At 41.8% G+C, this 19,219-nt stretch overlaps 1 protein-coding gene across 3 annotated transcripts in view; it reads left to right on the top strand.

Annotated features, from left to right (window-relative positions):
* LOC117510908 (collectin-12-like) overlaps window positions 1-16,464 on the top strand; it is a 134,871-nt gene extending 118,407 nt beyond the window's left edge. Inside the window, exons 4-10 of one of the 3 annotated variants that reach the window (XM_034170828.1) lie at window positions 11,227-11,313; window positions 11,407-12,450; window positions 12,563-13,069; window positions 13,871-14,016; window positions 14,160-14,269; window positions 15,930-16,075; window positions 16,178-16,464. In XM_034170828.1, coding sequence (XP_034026719.1) covers window positions 11,227-11,313; window positions 11,407-12,450; window positions 12,563-13,069; window positions 13,871-14,016; window positions 14,160-14,269; window positions 15,930-16,075; window positions 16,178-16,179 — 2,042 coding nt within the window. In that variant the 3' untranslated portion in view covers window positions 16,180-16,464. Of the gene's footprint in view, window positions 1-11,226; window positions 11,314-11,406; window positions 12,451-12,562; window positions 13,070-13,870; window positions 14,017-14,159; window positions 14,270-15,929; window positions 16,076-16,174 lie in introns of all 3 variants that reach the window. The other 2 variants (XM_034170820.1, XM_034170812.1) reach the window with 2 other exon arrangements.
* Window positions 16,465-19,219: the final 2,755 nt, after the last annotated feature.

The following is a 19,219-nucleotide window of genomic DNA, read 5'->3' as shown; positions in this document are numbered from 1 at the left end:
TAATCATTAGTGATTGATCTCTGCTCCCCTCCACAGCATGTCTTTTTCCTGGTTCTCTCCCTCAGCCCCAACCAGTTTCAGCAGAAGACTGCCCCTCCCTGAGCCTGGTTCTGCTGGAGGTTTCTTCCTGTTAAAAGGGAGTTTTTCCTTCCCACTGTCGCCAAGTGCTTGCTCACAGGGGATCGTTTTGACCATTGGGGTTTTTACGTAATTATTGTATGGCCTTGCCTTACAATATAAAGCGCCTTGGGGCAACTGTTTGTTGTGATTTGGCGCTATATAAATAAAATTGATTGATTGATTGACTTTGTGTAAAATAATGAATGATGAATTTTTCTTCATGTTTGATTTCAGACCTTTTGTCTGACTTAGTGCTTAGCTCAGATAAGATAATTATAGTGGGCGACTTTAACATCCACACAGATGCTGAGAATGACAGCCTCACACTGCATTTAATCTATTATTAGACTCTATCGGCTTTGCTCAAAAAGTAAATGAGTCCACCCACCACTTTAATCATTTTAGATCTTGTTCTGACTTATGGTATGGAAATAGAAGACTTAACAGTATTCCCTGAAAACTCCCTTTTGTCTGATCATTTTTTAATAACATTTACATTTACCCTGATGGACTACCCTGCAGTGGGGAATAAGTTTCATTACACTAGAAGTCTTTCAGAAGCGCTGTAACTAGGTTTAAGGATATGATTCCTTCTTTATGTCTCTAATGTCATATACCAACACAGAGCAGAGTAGCTACCTAAACTCTGTAAGGGAGTTAGAGTATCTTGTCAATAGTTTTACATCCTCATTGAAGACAACTTTGGATGCTGTAGCTCCTCTGAAAAAGAGAGCTTTAAATCAGAAGTGTCTGACTCCGTGGTATAACTCACAAACTCGTAGCTTAAAGCAGATAACCCGTAAGTTGGAGAGGAAATGGCGTCTCACTAATTTAGAAGATCTTCACTTAGCCTGGAAAAGAGTTTGTTGCTCTATAAGAAAGCCCTTCGTGAAGCTAGGACATCTTTCTACTCATCACTAATTGAAGAAAATAAGAACAACCCCAGGTTTCTTTTCAGCACTGTAGCCAGGCTGACAAAGAGTCAGAGCTCTATTGAGCTGAGTATTCCATTAACTTTAACTAGTAATGACTTCATGACTTTCTTTGCTAACAAAATTTTGACTATTAGAGAAAAAAATTACTCATAACCATCCCAAAGATGTATCGTTATCTTTGCTGCTTTCAGTGATGCCGGTATTTGGTTAGACTCTTTCTCTCCGATTGTTCTGTCTGAGTTATTTTCATTAGTTACTTCATCCAAACCATCAACATGCTTATTAGACCCCATTCCTGCCAGGCTGCTCAAGGAAGTCCTACCATTATTTAATGCTTCAATCTTAAATATGATCAATCTATCTTTGTTAGTTGGTTATGTACCACAGGCCGTTAAGGTGGCAGTAATTAAACCATTACTTAAAAAGCCATCACTTGACCCAGCTATCTTAGCTAATTATAGGCCATCTCCAACCTTCCTTTTCTCTCAAGATTCTTGAGAGGGTAGTTGTAAAACAGCTAACTGATCACCTGCAGAGGAATGGTCTATTTGAAGAGTTTCAGTCAGGTTTTAGAATTCATCATAGTACAGAAACAGCATTAGTGAAGGTTACAAATGATCTTCTTATGGCTTCGGACAGTGGACTTATCTCTGTGCTTGTTCTGTTGGACCTCAGTGCTGCTTTTGATACTGTTGACCATAAATTTTATTACAGAGATTAGAGCATGTCATAGGTATTAAAGGCATTGCGCTGCGGTGGTTTGAATCATATTTGTCTAATAGATTACAGTTTGTTCATGTAAATGGGGAATCTTCTTCACAGACTAAAGTTAATTATGGAGTTCCACAAGGTTCTGTGCTAGGACCAATTTTATTCACTTTATACATGCTTCCCTTGGGCAGTATTATTAGACGGTATTGCTTAAATTTTCATTGTTACGCAGATGATACCCAGCTTTATCTATCCATGAAGCCAGAGGATACGCACCAATTAGCTAAACTGCAGGATTGTCTTACAGACATAAAGACATGGATGACCTCTAATTTCCTGCTTTTAAACTCAGATAAAACTGAAGTTATTGTACTTGGCCCCACAAATCTTAGAAGCATGGTGTCTAACCAGATCGTTACTCTGGATGGCATTTCCCTGATCTCTGGTAATACTGTGAGAAATCTTGGAGTTATTTTGATCAGGATATGTCATTCAAAGCGCATATTAAACAAATATGTAGGACTGCCTTTTTGCATTACGCAATATCTCTAAAATCAGAAAGGTCTTGTCTCAGAGTGATGCTGAAAAACTAATTCATGCATTTGTGTCCTCTAGGCTGGACTATTGTAATTCATTATTATCAGGTTGTCCTAAAAGTTCCCTAAAAAGCCTTCAGTTGGTTCAGAATGCTGCAGCTAGAGTACTGACGGGACTAGCAGGAGAGAGCATATCTCACCCGTGTTGGCCTCCCTTCATTGGCTTCCTGTTAATGCTAGAATAGAATTTAAAATTCTTCTTCTTACTTATAAGGTTTTGAATAATCAGGTCCCATCTTATCTTAGGGACCTCATAGTACCATATTACCCCATTAGAGCGCTTCGCTCTCAGACTGCGGGCTTACTTGTAGTTCCTAGGGTTTGTAAGAGTAGAATGGGAGGCAGAGCCTTCAGCTTTCAGGCTCCTCTCCTGTGGAAACCAGCTCCCAATTCAGATCAGGGAGACAGATACCCTCTCTACTTTTAAGATTAGGCTTAAAACTTTCCTTTTCGCTAAGGCTTATAGTTAGGGCTGGATCGGGTGACCCTGGACCATCCCTTGGTTATGTTGCTTTAGACGTAGACTGTGTTCATAATTATTGTATGGCCTTGCCTTGCAATGTGGAGCGCCTTGGGGCAACTGTTTGTTGTGATTTGGCGCTATACAAGAAAAAAGTTGATTGATTGATTGATTGATTGATTTGGAATAAAATGTGCAGTGTTCCCAATGCATTTGTATGTAAATAAAAGTTACAGGGCAGCTCAGTCTCGTTTGAACCCCTGCGTGATATCATGGGATTTGACAGGCTGCCAGTGCACAGCACAAACACATCACTTCACACAGAAAGATGGTGTACTGTTTTGTTTTTGGCTGCAATCACCAAAGCAGTCACAAAAAGTGGAGTTTTTTTCAGTTCCCAGTGGAGAAGGGAAGACGAGGCAAATGGGAGAGGTTGTGTCAGTACGTTTTAGTGAGATTTAATGTGAATAATGATAATGGGGCTGTTCCCGGAAGGACAGTTTTGCGTTATATGCTCTTTCATTTCACCTTTATCACCCACCTGCTAATGAGACTACGCTACCCAGTTATAAGAACTTTGAGCTTCACTCTCAATTTTAAAAGCACTGCTGTTATTATGAACACAACTGTATGTTAATTTTTGCAAAGCTTTTGATTTGAATGACTGACCTGGCTGCTCTCTGGGACATCCTGAGAATTCATGTGCTCCCCAAGACATTACTGGACATCACAGCTAGCCTAGACACAGGGTGACTGCTGTACAGAGCGGAGGTAGAAACTCTCAATTTTTCCAGGTGAAATTTGGCATTCATCAAGGATGTGTTCTAGTTCCTACACTCTTTAATTGCTTGCATGGACTGGGTGCGGGGGGTAGAGTTGTGGAAATCACTGGCTTAGATGCTGTTGTTGGTGAGGAAAGGTTTACTGAACTTGACTTTGTGGATGGTGCTGTGGTCTGTGTGGAATCCTGATTGCACCAATTGAAAAGCTGAGTGAGGAGTCAGAGTGTCTAGGTTTGTGGTTGTCCAGACTAAGATCCAGGTTTTCAGTGACTTCTGGAATCAGAAGTGTATCTGTATGCAGTGAAATTGTTGAACTTGTAGAAACACTCATTCACTCATTCTCTGGATCCTCTGCCTTTGAGATTGGGAGATGCCTGGGAAGAGCTTAGGGAGTCATGAAGTCACCGAACAGAAGTGTTTTGCAATACCAGTATCTTTTCAGGAGAGTGAATGTTAAAGTCTTTAGGGTCCTGGTGCTTCCTGTCGTAGATCACTGGTTAGCATTCAATTCTCACAACCTTACCGTAAGGTGACAACTTGATGTCTTTGGTACTAAGGGTTTTCACATGATCCTTGGGTACTGCTGGAATGACTTTGTGTCAAACGAGTAGTTATTTATTAAGATGAGGAATATCACTTGCATTGTGAGGGAATGTCACTTCTGACATTTTGCCTATGTGGCACGTTTCTCTGGGCATAAGCCTGTACAAAGGTGCCTTGGAGTTGAGGATGCCAGTAGCTGGGAAAGTCCAAGGCGACACCCATGTGTCACCTGGCTATAGCAGAACTTTCAAGAGGTGGGGGTGGTTGTCTGTCGAGGTGGTTACCATCTAGGACTCGGGTTCCATAGTTGTGGTGGATGTAGTCACACATGGCACCAATGCCTGCTCCCAGACAATAAAAATTACTTTCACACAAAATAAAGTGTATGTTTTTAAAGTGTATGCTCAACATGTCCCCCATTTCTCAACAACTCTTCAATTACAGTTTCTGTATTACAATGTTAAACTTATTCTGAAATGTTTTACAATGGGAGTGGACATCCAAACATTTTGTTTGACAATGATCTGCCAAAAAAGAAAAACGAAGTGTTACTATGAGGATGCCAAGTCACTCTTTGCACATCGCAGACCTCCTGTCAGTGTGTGAGTTCTTTGTCCCCAGAGTGGCTTGTGCCCAAACATTACAGAATGTTTCTTTGGCATTGTCTCTCTGTCACCATTTATAAGACTAGTAATGGAAAATATGACTTTGTCAAGATGACTGTAACTCTAAAGACCTTCAGCAACAACATCAGCTCTACACCCCCTAGGAAACCTTGAGTTCCACTGAAATTGTCATTCTTATCTGCCTTTTCTCTCTCTGTGCTTTCAGCACATCTCACCTCTCTCTCCAGCCCACAGCCGCCTCTCAGTTTATTTTACCAACACCCACAAAGCTCACAGCATCATGGAAGGTCTTCAGTCTGCGCGAACCTGAACTTCCTGGTTGTTGATTTCACATTTTTTCCAGGTCGGGAAGCAGTCCCGCCACCGTTCAAAGGATTGAACTCTGAATGTTTCTGCTATAATTGTGCTAAACATTCCCATATGTAACTGCATGTGCTCCCTCCTTAATTTCAATTTGTGAGAATACCATGAAGTTAACGTGTTCAGGAGGTTATCTGTGGTTCTTGAGTGCATTTAGAGCGATGTCCGTGTTTGGAGTCAGTGCTGCTTGTTCCAAGCTGCATGTTTTCTTGCAGGTCTAATTAATCCCAGATGAGCAGCGAGTGAACTCTGTGCAGCTCCAGCAGAGCCCACTGAAGTACGGTTTTTACTGGCACTGAAGCACTGCTCTGTCAAGGGAACCACATCGCAGCCTAAACTCTCAGGTCCAGATGGTTAGGCAGTGACATCCAGAGTGCTGTGTGCAATTACGCATGCGGGTACCTCACTATCCTCCATCCCAAACTCAGAGCAGCATGCTCTGTGATACTTTTGTTCTCTAGCAACATTGATGCACCTCTGTTCTTCCCTAAAGTTCATATTGACTAATAAAATGACTAGATTATTGGTCCTGGACAAATCCACCACTTCTCAGCCTGAGCAGCCTCAATACTGGATGTATCTCTCTGTAATTTTCAACAAATGCACTCCACCAAAATGTCCATTCATATGGCACCTGGTACTGAGGATGCAAAGATATTTTTTCAATCAAAATCAGCCATAAATATCACGGAGCAGGATGACCAGGCTTATACCACCACAAATGAAGAGTTTAAATTTTAGACCTTTGGCCTAGAGTTACACTGGTCTGACTTGTCTAGTCCATAGGTGTCAAAGTGATTCCAGAAAGGGCCAAGAGGGTGCATGTTTTCTTTGTAACCACCAGCTCCACCAGGTGATTTCACTGATGAACATCACTTTGAGCAGATGGGAAGAGTTCATCAGTGAAATCATCTGGTGGAGTTGGTGGTTACAAAGAAAACATGCACCCTCTTGGCCCTTTCTGGAATCAGTTTGACACCTATGGTCTAGTCTGTCCTGGCTAGCTCAGGATCGTGACGTCCAACTACGTCTGTGCGCCCCCAGTGTCTTCTTCAGTAAAGCGCTCAGTCAAGCAAACAATCTTTCTCTGCTGTGCCTTATCATGCCACACGTGTGCACACACACATGCACATGTGTTGTTCAGATGTCAGTGTCAGAAAACAGTCACAGCAGTCATTATAGCAGAGTTGATGTCATCTGCAGTGACAGAGTACAGGTTGATGATGTAAGCTTAAAAAGTTAACTTTTTGTGAGGTCATAAATTAATTCCTTTCTGAAATATCACACTTTCAGGTTAACCTGTTTAAAGCCAGACAACTCTCTGCATTTAATAATCCATCAAGTAGTCTGGTATTCCTCCTCAAAAAACATAAAACACAGCCAGGTTGTCCTTGCCGCTCCAGAAAGCAGTAACATCCCATACATGTGCACATGTGGCTAGAATTAGGCTTGAGCCAGATTTGAAAGACAGGCCTGAATGCTATCTGGCTAGAAAGCAATCCAGATTGAATCTGGTTTGAGCTAGTCTGAACGGGGCCTTAGGGAGAGTTAGATGGGGACCGTCACTTGCATTGAGAGGGAATGTTGGCCACGACACCTTGCTGATGTGCCACATTTTTCTAGGCGTGATCCAGCAACTGGAAAAAGGCAAGGCCACTTGTTTCTGACGGATTGTTTGTTGTTGTGACGCTATCCTGAACTTCACATGGTTGTATATGTTTCTTTTATTTCTGTTTAGCACTCTTCTGGTGATTAATTGTATCTACTCTGAACGTTATTTAACTATAGTCTTGTTGTAATTCGCTAGCAGTTAGCTTTCACTAGCTAGGTAGACTCCTCCCCTCCCCACCGTCGTTATTTTTTTTATAGCTGTTTCTTTTTTACCTGGTTAATACTTCTGTTAGTTTTTTAAGTAATTATTTTACTCCTGTGTAAATCTTAGGAGCGGCTAGCATTTTCGCTAGTGGTTAGCTTGCATTAGCTTCTTCGGACCCCCATTTTCATTTTTTCATTTCATTTTTTTATATACTTCTGTTAGTTAACTGTTAGTGTAACTGTTGTGAACTTCAGCTTAGTACTTAACTCTTGTGTTAATCTTAGGAGTGGTATATATATATGCGTGAGTTTTTTCACGCGTGTCGGTGACGTCATTCGCCTGTGGGCAGGCTTTGAGTGAGCACTGGTCCAGCCCTCTCGGCTGAAATCCTTTGTCTGAGACACTGCTGGAGACGGCGCGTGTTGCTTTATCAAACTTTTTTCAGGACCTGTGAGGGATATCCAAGTGGACACTATTCGAGAAATTCAGCAGGTTTTCGGTGAAAAGTTTAACGGCTGATGAGAGATTGTGGAATTTCTTTCACTTTAAGGACAGCTCACAAAGCGGATCGGCGCGGTCGGAGGTGGCGTCCGTCTGGCTGTTTCGAGCTGAAAACATCCTAATTTAAGGCTCTGTTCACCCAGGTCGTCGTCAGAGAACAGAGAAGTTTCAGAAGAAGTCGGCATGAGGAGTTTACCCGGACATTCCATTGTTAAAGTAGATTTTGTAATGAAAGAACGTGCGGGCAAATTTGCCGAGTCGGTTCCGTGATGACGCCGCAAATCCGTCTGCGCCGCGACAGGAAAAACACCTCCGTGTTGAAAACCATTTGTAAAATTCAGGCGGCTTTTGATGGCTTTCAACAAGTGAGTATCTGAGAAATTGTTTAACAGCTGGGCATGTTCCAGTTTGTCCGTTAAGGTTTCCAATGGAGGTGTTTTTCCTGTCGCAACCCAGTGCGGTCGGGTCCGGCCCGACATGCAAATCTGCCCACACGTTCTTTCATTACAAAATCTCCTTTAACAGTGGAATGTCTGCATAAACTCCTCATGCCGACCTCTTCTGAAACTTCTCTGTTCTCTGACGACGACTTGGGTCAACAGAGCCTGAAATGTGGAAGTTTTCAGCTTGAAACAGTGAGACGACGCCACCTCGGAGCACAGATCGCCGTCAGGCGCCGTGGGCCGTCCTTAAAGTGACACTAACAGACCAAAATCTCTCATCAGCCGTTAAAATTTTCACCAAAAACCAGCTGAATTTATCGAATGGTGTCCACTCAGTTGTGCCTTACAGTTTTTGAAAAATTTTTATCAAACAAAGCAGCAGTCTCTGAGCCATTCCTAAACAATGAAAAAAACGACGAGAGGGTGGGCCACTCCTCACTCAAAGACTGCCCACAGGCGAATGACGTAACCGACAGGCGTGAAAAAACTCTCGCATGCCCACGAGGGTTCAAGCATGTCTGATGTAATCATACGTGATTCAAATCCATATGGTTTTTGAAAAAAATAATAAGGTCGGATACTTTTCTAATAGACCGGTCTGTTAGAAAAGTATCCGACCTTACAAATTTCCATGCTATTTTATTTGTCTAAAAATAAATGTCCTTATGTTAAACAAGAAATTATCTAATCTGAAATAACAGGTGGTTTTAATTTACAAATGAAAGGTTTCTAAAGAACCATTTATTGATTTATTTAGCTATTTTAATTACAAGTGTTCTAAACTTTTTTTAACAGTAATCACAAATTCTGAGGTAACAACAACAAAAAACATTTCGAAGGATTTTTCTTCAGAAAACTGTTCCATAAATGAGCAGTCCTGTGACACATATGTTTTGCACAGATCAGTGGTTTCTGCACCAATCCGTTTTGTAGAGATCAGTGGTTTCTGTACCAATCCGTTTTGTAGCGATCAGTGGTTTCTGCCACTAGTCTTCCATGTTTTGGCCCAACGCATCGTTCCTGTTGGACAATGCAAAGGTACGTCACAGCTCAGAGCATCGAAAGTTGGATTGGATTGAACTTTGACTGCGTCAGCCTGCCGACATGCGGCAATGCGCGCTCCCGTCAGAAGCGTCGGTTTAGCTCGGCTTTTGACGCAACGCATCTAAAAAGCAACGTGTCTCATTGAAAATAATGCTTTTTAGACCGATTTTTGACGCATAGGCCCTTGAGGGTTGCTCTTGTCAGTGCGGCAGAGGGCAAGGATCCTGAGACCACTGAGGTAGTCTAGCATCCAGTTTCCACACAGAATTTTATGTTAAGATATGGACTTTTATGGTAAGATAAAAGTTATGTATTGTTGTAAATATATCTACATGAAAAGTTTATCTTTGACCCGTTGTGTGACTGTCATGCCCAATTGCGCTGTGTTTCCGCTTGTGATGGAGGGCTGTATCTGGGGTTAATCTACTGTCTCGTGTCGTTTCTCAGATCAGTTGTTGGTTTGGTTTTGTGGTATGCAGGAGATCACTTGACCGAGGGTCTATACGTTCAAATAATAATTAAAAAAATACTGTCATCACTCTTTACTCTTTACTCTTATTCAGTCAGTCTCTTACAACGGTGTAGCCTAAATACACGAGCTTTCCAGGAGCGCACCCAATTCATTACGCACGCTCAGAGGCACGTCCCCTCCGGTGCGCACTTTTTTTTGGGAGGGGGACCCCGCTCCCTGTGATAAACTCATTGCCCCCTTAATATTTTTTTTCTGGCGCCAGGCCTGGTTGTGAGATTAATTCCCGGACTTTATGTGTAGCGTTTGCATGTTCTCCCCGTGTCTACGTGGGTTTCCTCCCACAATCAAAAACATGCTTATTTAGGGTCTGCTCCTTTCTCTGCCCCTGACCCAGGCAGTGTCTCTACATCTGGAGTTGGTCCCCGGGTGCTGGACTGTGGCTGCCCACTGCTCCTAGTGCTTGCATTGTGTCTAACTGTAATTAGGACGGGTTAAATGCAGAGGACAAGTTTCATTGTATGTATGTATATATGTGGAATGACAAAGTTGTTATTCTTTTCAGTTCAGCTTGGTTTTAGAACGTTTCAGTCTACTTTCTTTTGCTGCCTTTTTGCAACGTCACCATCTTTGTGTACATATTTTATAGTTAATTTTGACAAAGTACAAAGTGGAAACCCTTGAGCAGTACATGTACACACCATTTGGAAAAGCCTTAGGAATGTATGTACCACATGTGGAAGTTTGCTTCTGCTGCTTTCAGTTTCCAGGCAACAAGATGTGCTGCTCGACTTTGAGCTGTGGATTGGAAGTCATTGTGCTGTGTTTTTTGTTACTGGTAAAATAATGTGGTGATCCAAGGGTCTTTCTATGGGATCATGTATTCCTTTGTTTCATGAGACAATTTTATATGACTTCAAAGGATCTTGAAGAAGACAAGAAACAAAGCCCAACTTTTGTCTTGGTTTATTGTTCATTTTCCAATTTTATGTTTCCCAAACATCTCATCCTCAGTTCCTCAACAGATTTATTTTCCCCACAATAGGTCTGCAGTTCAGAAACACAACAATAGTCTACATTTGTTTGAAGTCCATGGAGTACGAATGTAACAAAGTCCATATCCCAAGTATGTGGTGCTAATTGCAAAGAAACTATAATTGAAAGGCGCGCTGTGGCTTTAAAATTTTAAAACTTATTGTTCGACATGAATGGTGAGAGTCTTTGGAACTGTGAAGTGTTGCTGCTGTGCAGCTTCCCAGCAGGGAACCCATGCTGGTCAGTTGTAGTTAATGGATGCTTCCCCCTGGCAAGGCTGGTGATAGTAGTGGGCTGATTCCCTGGAATCTCAGACACATTCCAGAGGAAATGAATGTTGATGTCGCCTGTGGGGTTGTGAAGACCCTCCCTGCTACAGCGTCCTTCTCTTCGGGCTGACTTTGAACTGCGTGTTTACTGAAGACTCCCCTGGGTTACTCCCCATCCTATAGGATCGCTACCAATGTCTCCCCACGTGTCCCATGCCCACCTCAGACCTCTATGTCTGTCAATGACTATTGCACAGTTTATCATCAGTGGTCTTTATTTTAAAATAAAGATTCAGACATTGACCTAATCTAAGAGATTACTTTAATCAAGCCAACCTTTATTGCATGCCTGCTACTGGCAGTTATATCCCTTATAGCGTTTGTGCGTGACTTTTTAGTTCCCTCTCTGATCCCTTTTACATATGATGTCTGTGGTTGTAGGCAATTCTGTCATCCCTATGTGGTGAGTTAATAATGCTACCAAGCTTTATTCTACTTGTATTGTGTTGGCTGCAGTTGTGCAACGAGTCGACAGTGTGTCTGAAGGTATCGCCAACTATGGAGGGAAGATCACTGCTGTTGAAAGTGACTTGAAAAAGCTAGGTAAGATTAATCTATGCACATTACCTAAGCCTATGGAAGGGAAAATAACTCAGTTATTGATGTCAGTGCATATATTTTTCTATAACTTTTCAGATGATCAAACAGGGGAGAAATCTGAGAATACCACCACAGAGATCCAGACTTTTAAGAATGACATCTGGGCTCTTCAGAGGAAGCTGTCTGTGGTTGAAGAACGCATCCGTAGTGATCAAGTTCAGCTGAGCCAGCTGCAGAATGTTGACTCAAGTATCCAGAACAGTCAAGGGTCTATTCAAGGACTGCTGGAAAGCAACACAGCCAGCTTAAACTTGCTAAATGGCACCTTGCAGTCCTACAGCAGTATTATTGAGGGTCTACAGAATGACACAGCCAGGTTGCAAAGGGAAATCCAGCAGCAGGTTAAACTCCAGAACCAGGCTGGGGTCAGCTTAAGTCGCCTGAATATCACTCAGGTCCAGCAGACGATCTTCATTCCTGTTCTGCAGCGTGCAGTGGACAGCACCATCCAGGCCATCCAGAAAATGCGCAATGATTTTCAAAGCCTTCATCAGACAGCCCAGCAGACGCACACTGACACAGAGTGGCTAAGAAGTAAGGTGGACAACCTGCAGATCGTGGTTAGTGATGCGTCAGCTCAAGCAAAGGCCAACAATGACAGTCTGTATGAGGTTGGATCACAGCTTGCTGTTATGGCCAACCAGATCCAGAACACCAGCAGTCTGTCAGAAGCTCACGACCAGACCCTGAGGGAGCTAATGGACCAGCAGAGGGATTTTGGTAACCTTACATCCACGAGGTTCGACCGGCTAGAACTACGATTGGATGAGTCCGAGCAGAGTATAGATCGTGTGACAGGAAACATCAGCTTCACCACACAACTTCTAGGAGCCATCAACCTTAACCTGAATGAGTTACGTACTTGTTCCGAGACCATTGGCCGTCACTCGGACTTCTTGTTGAACCTCAACAGCAGCATGTCAGATGTGAGGACAGATGCATCCAGTCTGAAGTCTCAACAAGAGGAACTGGCAGCACGTTTGGACCAGGAGGTCACCAACCTCTCTATTGTCATGGAAGAGATGAAGTTGGTGGACTCTAAACATTCCCAACTCATAACCAACTTCACCATTTTACAGGGTGAGTGATGCATGATGTGAGTGTGCAGTTGTCTGAATGCTGTTACAGTAAATAATGTTTTGGGTGGGGGCTTCAATTTGTTAAGTGTTTAACTGTTTGTTTCCTATTTTAGGTCCCCCTGGTCCCAGGGGGCCAAGAGGGGACAAAGGACCTCAAGGACCACCAGGCCAGCATGGTCAGAAGGGAGAGAAAGGGGACAAAGGTCTTCCAGGGATGCAAGGATACAGAGGAGAGCAAGGAATTCCAGGACCTCCAGGTCTGCCAGGTTTAAAAGGTCAACCAGGCTCTCGTGGTGGCACTGGAGCCAAGGGATCCCGAGGGTCAGGAGGCAGGGCAGGGCCTCCTGGGGCAAAAGGGGATCCAGGAACTGCTGGTCTGCCTGGAAGAGATGGACAGCCTGGTCCTCAGGGACCACAGGGTCCACCAGGTAATCGAGGACCAATGGGGGCAGCTGGTGAACAGGGACCAAGGGGACTGCCTGGACCAATAGGACCTGCTGGACCACCGGGACCACCAGGATTACCAGGAATCCCTGTCCGAGCCTCAGCAATTTCACTGGGCCCGTTGTCTCTGCAGGATGAGGCAGTGGTTCCTACCTTGTGGGCCTCAGGTATAGTAGTTGCATTCATACCTTTACTGGGGTAAAAATGACTACTGCCACCAACTGACAGAGGAGGGCAACCAGAATTCTGGTTTTTACCGTCATAAGACTGTTAAGATCATAAAGAAATGCTGAAGACCTGGATAAAAAGAAAAATGTAACGGTACATTTGGCTCACTACCATAAGTTGCTCAATTCTTTCTTGACCCAAGGACCAATTCACCACAAAATTTCATTGTAATCCATAAGCAACTTTTTTTGTATTTCGTTTTAATTAGTTTAATTAGTTTTAACATTTACAAACAATCATAACCTCCTCTGTCAGCATAAATGTCTTCAGACATGCTGTATTTCTGATATTTATTTACAAATCTAACTGCACTAGTAATTGTGCTATTTGATTATTTATCCTGTGAACTGTGAAGCGGTGATAGCAGGGTATTGTTTTCACTTGTATGTGTGTACATACCTGTGTGTCTGTGGGCAAGATAACTCAAAATGACTGGACAGATTTCCTTTAAACATTCTGGGAAAATTATTTGGACAGATATCTAGAGGTGATTAGATTGTGGAGTAGTTTGGTCTAAGGTCAAGGAAAACATGTTCCGAAAAACATATTATATCTCAACAACCAAGAAGCCTAGAGGAATGATCTAAAACATATATTCATCGGCAAAATGTGATTCATTGGTATGATTGAGTTCAAAATTAACTCATATGATGAAATCATACATAGTCAAAAACTGTATAACAAACATCTACTGCATGTTGACTTGATGCGCAGGGTATGCATCAGTCATTAATGTAATGAAATCAATCCTTTTACAGGTTGCCAGCCAGAGTGGGTGAATCACAGAGACAGATGCTACTTTTTCTCCAAAGACTTCCATAGTTTTGATGATGCAAAGGCAACTTGTAAATCATACTCTGCTTCACTGCTGATCATCAGTGACAGAGAGGAGCAGGTAAGTAACAGTATATGCTAATTATACAGGCAAGTCTAAAAACCCCTGATATCACCAGGTAGTGGCAGTAAAGAGCATCGCCACCCTGCATTGTGTGAGTTGTCACTCACAGCTTTATATTTATTGTCCTTGTGTGACCTCAGAAATGGCTGAAGAAGGAGACCACTGGAAAAGGTTACTTCTGGATGGGACTGACTGACAAAGACGAGGAGAGCGTTTGGCGTTGGGTTGATGGGACTAAACCTGCTTTCACGTTAGTACTCATTTAGAAAACACTTCTACATTGATGAACATTCCCAGTTGTCCCAGGTTCTGCTTCCTGAGTATGTTTTTCTTCTTTTATGAGGGCAGTCTATTTTTAACCATTTTATTATTCCACAGCAAATTGAATAATGAAAATGATAAGTAGAACTTGTGTGAGTGGTGTAAATTTGAGCAGTTGATCCCTGTGCAGTACTTCATGAGTAACTCATAAGGTACCTTCACACTTGCACAAATTTGATCGCCGCACTGGCACACAATCTGGCACGCCAGAGTAAACTTGTAAACTGTGTGCAGCTGCGTGCAAGAAAATTTTGAAATGTTCAAAATCTCTGGCACGCATTAATGTTGTGAATTACATGTAAACAATGCGCAATCTATTCGAAAACACTGTGTGTCAGTGCGAGCCAGTGCGTCGGCACAGCTCATCTGAACGATAATGATGAGATGTTAAATGTATAATAAACATAATTTTACGGATACTCAGAAGGAGGAATGAAAATGCAACTGTTTTACCAAGACATTACAATATGAATATTATAAATAATTACCTTGGAGACGATACCTTGAAGACACTGCAGCTGTAGAAAACTCCGTTGTGATACTGGTGTTGCCAGCCGACTCCCCCACAACCCCCCCCCCCCCCCAAAAAAAAAAATAAATAAATAAATAAAAAATCGGTCCCCCCTGCCTTCACTGCACATGCGTCATTACGGAGCGTCAGCAGCATTTCACTGATTATCACCTCGTTTCTGCTTAAAACTGCACTCCAGTCATCATCTATCTCAGCGACGGATATCTGAAGCTTTTGTACAACAATCATTTCCACATAAATTCAGCATTATTTCATAATAAAAGATGAGGGACCAATCACAGCGCAACAGCACCACGTCTGAGTCTGACTCTCTGAGTATGACTCTCTTCACTCAAAGCCATCGAAGGGAATAATGTGATTATTAAACATTGATTGACAAACCTCTTAAATCATTCTAAAGTCATTTTTAAGCAGAAACAATGCTGCTTTAAGCAGAAACAAGGCAATAATTGGATAATTAAATTCCTGCTGACGCTCTGAAATGACATGAGCAGCAGCACGTCTGAGTCAGTTATGGTTCGCCCAGTACATCCTACAGACACTCAATTGGATTGTTCACTGGTTTTCCTTCATTGGACCATTTTTAGAAGGTACTGACCACAACAGATTGGAACATCCCACAAGAGTTGCAATTTGGGAGATCCTGTAGCCCAGTTGGCTAACCATCACAGTTTGGCTCTTGTGAAAATCAGAAATCTTTATACACCTCCATTTTCCTGCTTCCAACACATCAACTTCAAGGACAAAATGTTTCATGTACAGCCTAATATATCCCACCTGCTTGCAGTTACCATTATAACGAGATAATAATTATTATTATTCGCTTCACCTGTCAGTGGTCACGGTGTTATGGTTGAAGGGTGTAAAGTGGTGGCTTTGCAGTTGGTTAAAACTACCACAAAACATCCAGTTGATACTCATGTTAAACAGCTTTTTTTCAGCTGTCTGCTGAAATAAAACAGACTTGTGAATGCTGATGTCTTTCACACCGTGTTGTGTTGACCATGCGGTATGCTGTAAATCTAATGCATCATCGCCCCCTGCTGCTTACTTGCAGAAACTGGAAGCCTGGCCAGCCTGATAACTGGGGCCATGGGCATCAAATTGGAGAAGACTGTGCAGGGCTCATCCATGAAGGATTATGGAATGATTTCTTCTGTGAAGACCTCATAAGTTACATCTGTGAGAAGGAAACAGAAAGCTGTGCGTGTCTCAGTTTTTTGTTTGTTTTTTTCCTCCTGTCTTGATTAAGGTTTAAAGCTCACAGGCTTGTTTATGTCACCTTGTGTCTTCTTTTTGCAGCAGAATCCCCTGGATTATAGTGACATCTCCAAGATTAGGGTGCAGCGAGCAGCTATAGACTTCACCCATGTGGCACTGGTGCACTGACACGGCACATGGACGGTCGGTACGGAGAGTGCAAAGAGACAAAATGAGCCCGAACTGAGGGCCACATCAGCAATCGTGAGTCCGATGCTGACTAGATGCTGTTCTCCTCCAAAGTGAACCAAGTCCAAAACCACCAGAAGTGCAATACAGCAGAGCAATCAAAGGATGAGCAGAGTCAGTGGGGTCTTCTTTAAATTACCAAATCATTGATTTTATATATATTTTTATAGTTATTTGTAAACATTTTATATAACTATATTCCATGTGCAACTGAATATATGAATGTATATTTCATTATGCAAGTTTTTGTAGGAAAATTTTATGAAACCAAGTGAACTTCTCATCATGTTTTTCACAATGCTGTTGTCTTAAACTAATAGAAGTTGCAAAATGATGCGCAAAAACGGTGTCGCTGATGTGCTACCTTGGAGGACCTCTTAACTTTCTAAATGTCTGTGTGGCATTGGTGCTTAGAGATGGAATAACTGAAGTGTTCTGTAAAATACAGAAAATGTCACAATCTTATTTTTTTATTTTAAATCAGCTCAGTATGGTATTTTCTGATTATGAAGTTAGTGCAAGTTAGTCTCCTTATGACTGCGCATCTGAATCGTACATACGAACATTGAATCTGCTATTTTCTGCACTCAGGTAAATATTTTCTAGTTATGCTCAAAAAATAAAATAAAAAATGCCCACAAAGAATTTTCTTCAAATCCACTGGGTGGTATATGTGATGGAGGATTAAGCAACCTATAAATCTCAAGGTTTCCACTAAAGATGTAACACTATAGCCAAAATAATGAAAGTAAGTTGTGATCTGTACTGTTACAACATTGGTCATTGCTTTGCACTTGCTATTAAATATAATTTACTGCCAGGGAGAACCAGGAAAAGTGACATTCCCTTTTATTTGACATGACTAGGTAGTGATACTCACAGGCATGAAGACAGTAACCTAACATTTGCCCCCAGTGACCTTGGCCTTCACCCAAATAACTGACTTCAGTTGGATTCCAGTGTTACCCTGGCAAGGTCAACCAAAGTGTGTGCCACAATTAGTACAAATGGGCTTGAAAATCAAATTCCTTAACCTTTTAACAAAATTAATTCTTTCAATCCACTGACCCTGAAGCGATAGGCAGACATGACCTTGGTCATAAAGTCTGACCTTTGGCAAACCTGCTCTTACTGAGCAATTCCAGAACCCACCTCCATAAGTGTGCCAGGTTTGGTGCATGTCAGTGGAAAAAAAAAAAAAATTGACCTTTGACTCCAATGACTGACCATTGCTAATTTTGAACTTGCCTGAGCAATTTCAGAATCCACTTGTGTGCCACATTTGGTGCATATCAGAATGAAAAACAAAATTTTGATTTTGACCTCCACAATCTTGAACTCAGTGATGGGACCTTCATAAATTTGATCTCGCCTGGGCAGTTCAAGTACACACCTACATACAGCAGGTAAAATACAGGGATTAAAGTTTTCCATTGCTACGATGGATTTCTGTCAATTGGGCTTCCAAAAGGCAGCGTTCGCAATGATGTCCTGACAAAATCAAGGCTGGATGCAAGATATGAAATTTACTGAATTCAAAACGCTCAAGAATTGATTTTTAGAATAACGTGTCTGTTGGCAAGGAGTCCCTGTGTCTGTTCCTCTGTGTCCTCTCGGCAGGAGGAGGAGAAGGGGGATTGGGAGATGGGGAACCGGTGTGTTTGAGTGTCTCAGCACAGTACCGACACAGCAACCAAAGAACAGAGTTTTACAAACATATTTTTAAACTTTTCTATTCTTTCAAAGTCTGCTCTGAGTGTCCTTGCTGTGGTTAAACCAAAAACAGAGTTGCAGATCCGTGACGCATAACAATGAATACTAACGTTTTTTTTTTTTTTCCAAAATATGCCTAAAATCTCCTTCTGAGGACAGCATGATGTAAATGCACTGATAAAACCTTCTTACCTCTCAATCACATCACGCTGCCACATACGTACACAAATTCTTGATTGTTCCTGCTCACAGACTGCAAACCAGGGGCAAAGCCAGATGGAAAGTGGGTGCTGTAAGGGGAACATGCCCTTCACAACACCCCTTGATTACAGGTCCACTTTTGAAGACATTTTTTCATACTACCACTACTTATAATAATAAGTTTAACAACTAAATTGTTTAAATCAGTATTACTTTGGGCCTACGTTTTACTGTAGTTCTGGACTAAGTTTATTTGATGAGCCATATAAATAAAAGATTAGTTAATTTAACTTTTCTTCATAATTAAGTGGGATGTGAACCAGTATCTTAAATGTAATGTAATCAATAAGTTCAGCATAACTGAGTGTGTTCGGGATTCTAGCTTTAAAATCAGGACAGTTAAGATGAAGGAAGCAAAAAATATGACAGTGATTACGGCTCTTGTGGTTAGTAATCTTATCAAACAAACGTGCAGGTTCTGATATCATTTTTAGTTAAAGGCAAAGAAAAGGTGAAAATGTGCAAAAGAAAATACATATGCAACACACATTATGCTGTACAACTACATTGGGGAGATTAGGGTGAGAAAATAGTCATCAAAAAACCCTCCAGAATACATCCCTGGATTTCTGGGGGCCGCTCAAGGCCCCCAGCCAGCAAAGGTCCACTTTCACCAAAAAGAACCCCTCATTTCAGATCCTGGCTACAGGCCTGAGATTTTAATTGGTATTGAATGAAGTAAAAGCTGTCCCCTTAAAATGTGTTTGTGCTGCAGCATTTAAATAATGTGTACGTTAAAGTTTTTCTATATTAGGATACTGTATTAGAAAAGAGCAGCAATGGTTGTTTTACCTTAAACTTCGAGGACACGATTGCTAAAGGGTTTCTATAAAAAGGTAGATGGTGAACAGCTTATGATTTGGCTGTGAAAAAAATTCTCATAAGATTTTTTTTTTTTCTTTGCTTTAATGCCTGTAAAATAAG

This window comes from Thalassophryne amazonica, chromosome 1, assembly GCF_902500255.1.
Source record: "Thalassophryne amazonica chromosome 1, fThaAma1.1, whole genome shotgun sequence".
Taxonomy (NCBI): Eukaryota; Metazoa; Chordata; class Actinopteri; order Batrachoidiformes; family Batrachoididae; genus Thalassophryne; species Thalassophryne amazonica.
Note: the sequence above shows the minus strand (reverse complement) of the source record. Positions and strands in the feature narration are given on the sequence as shown.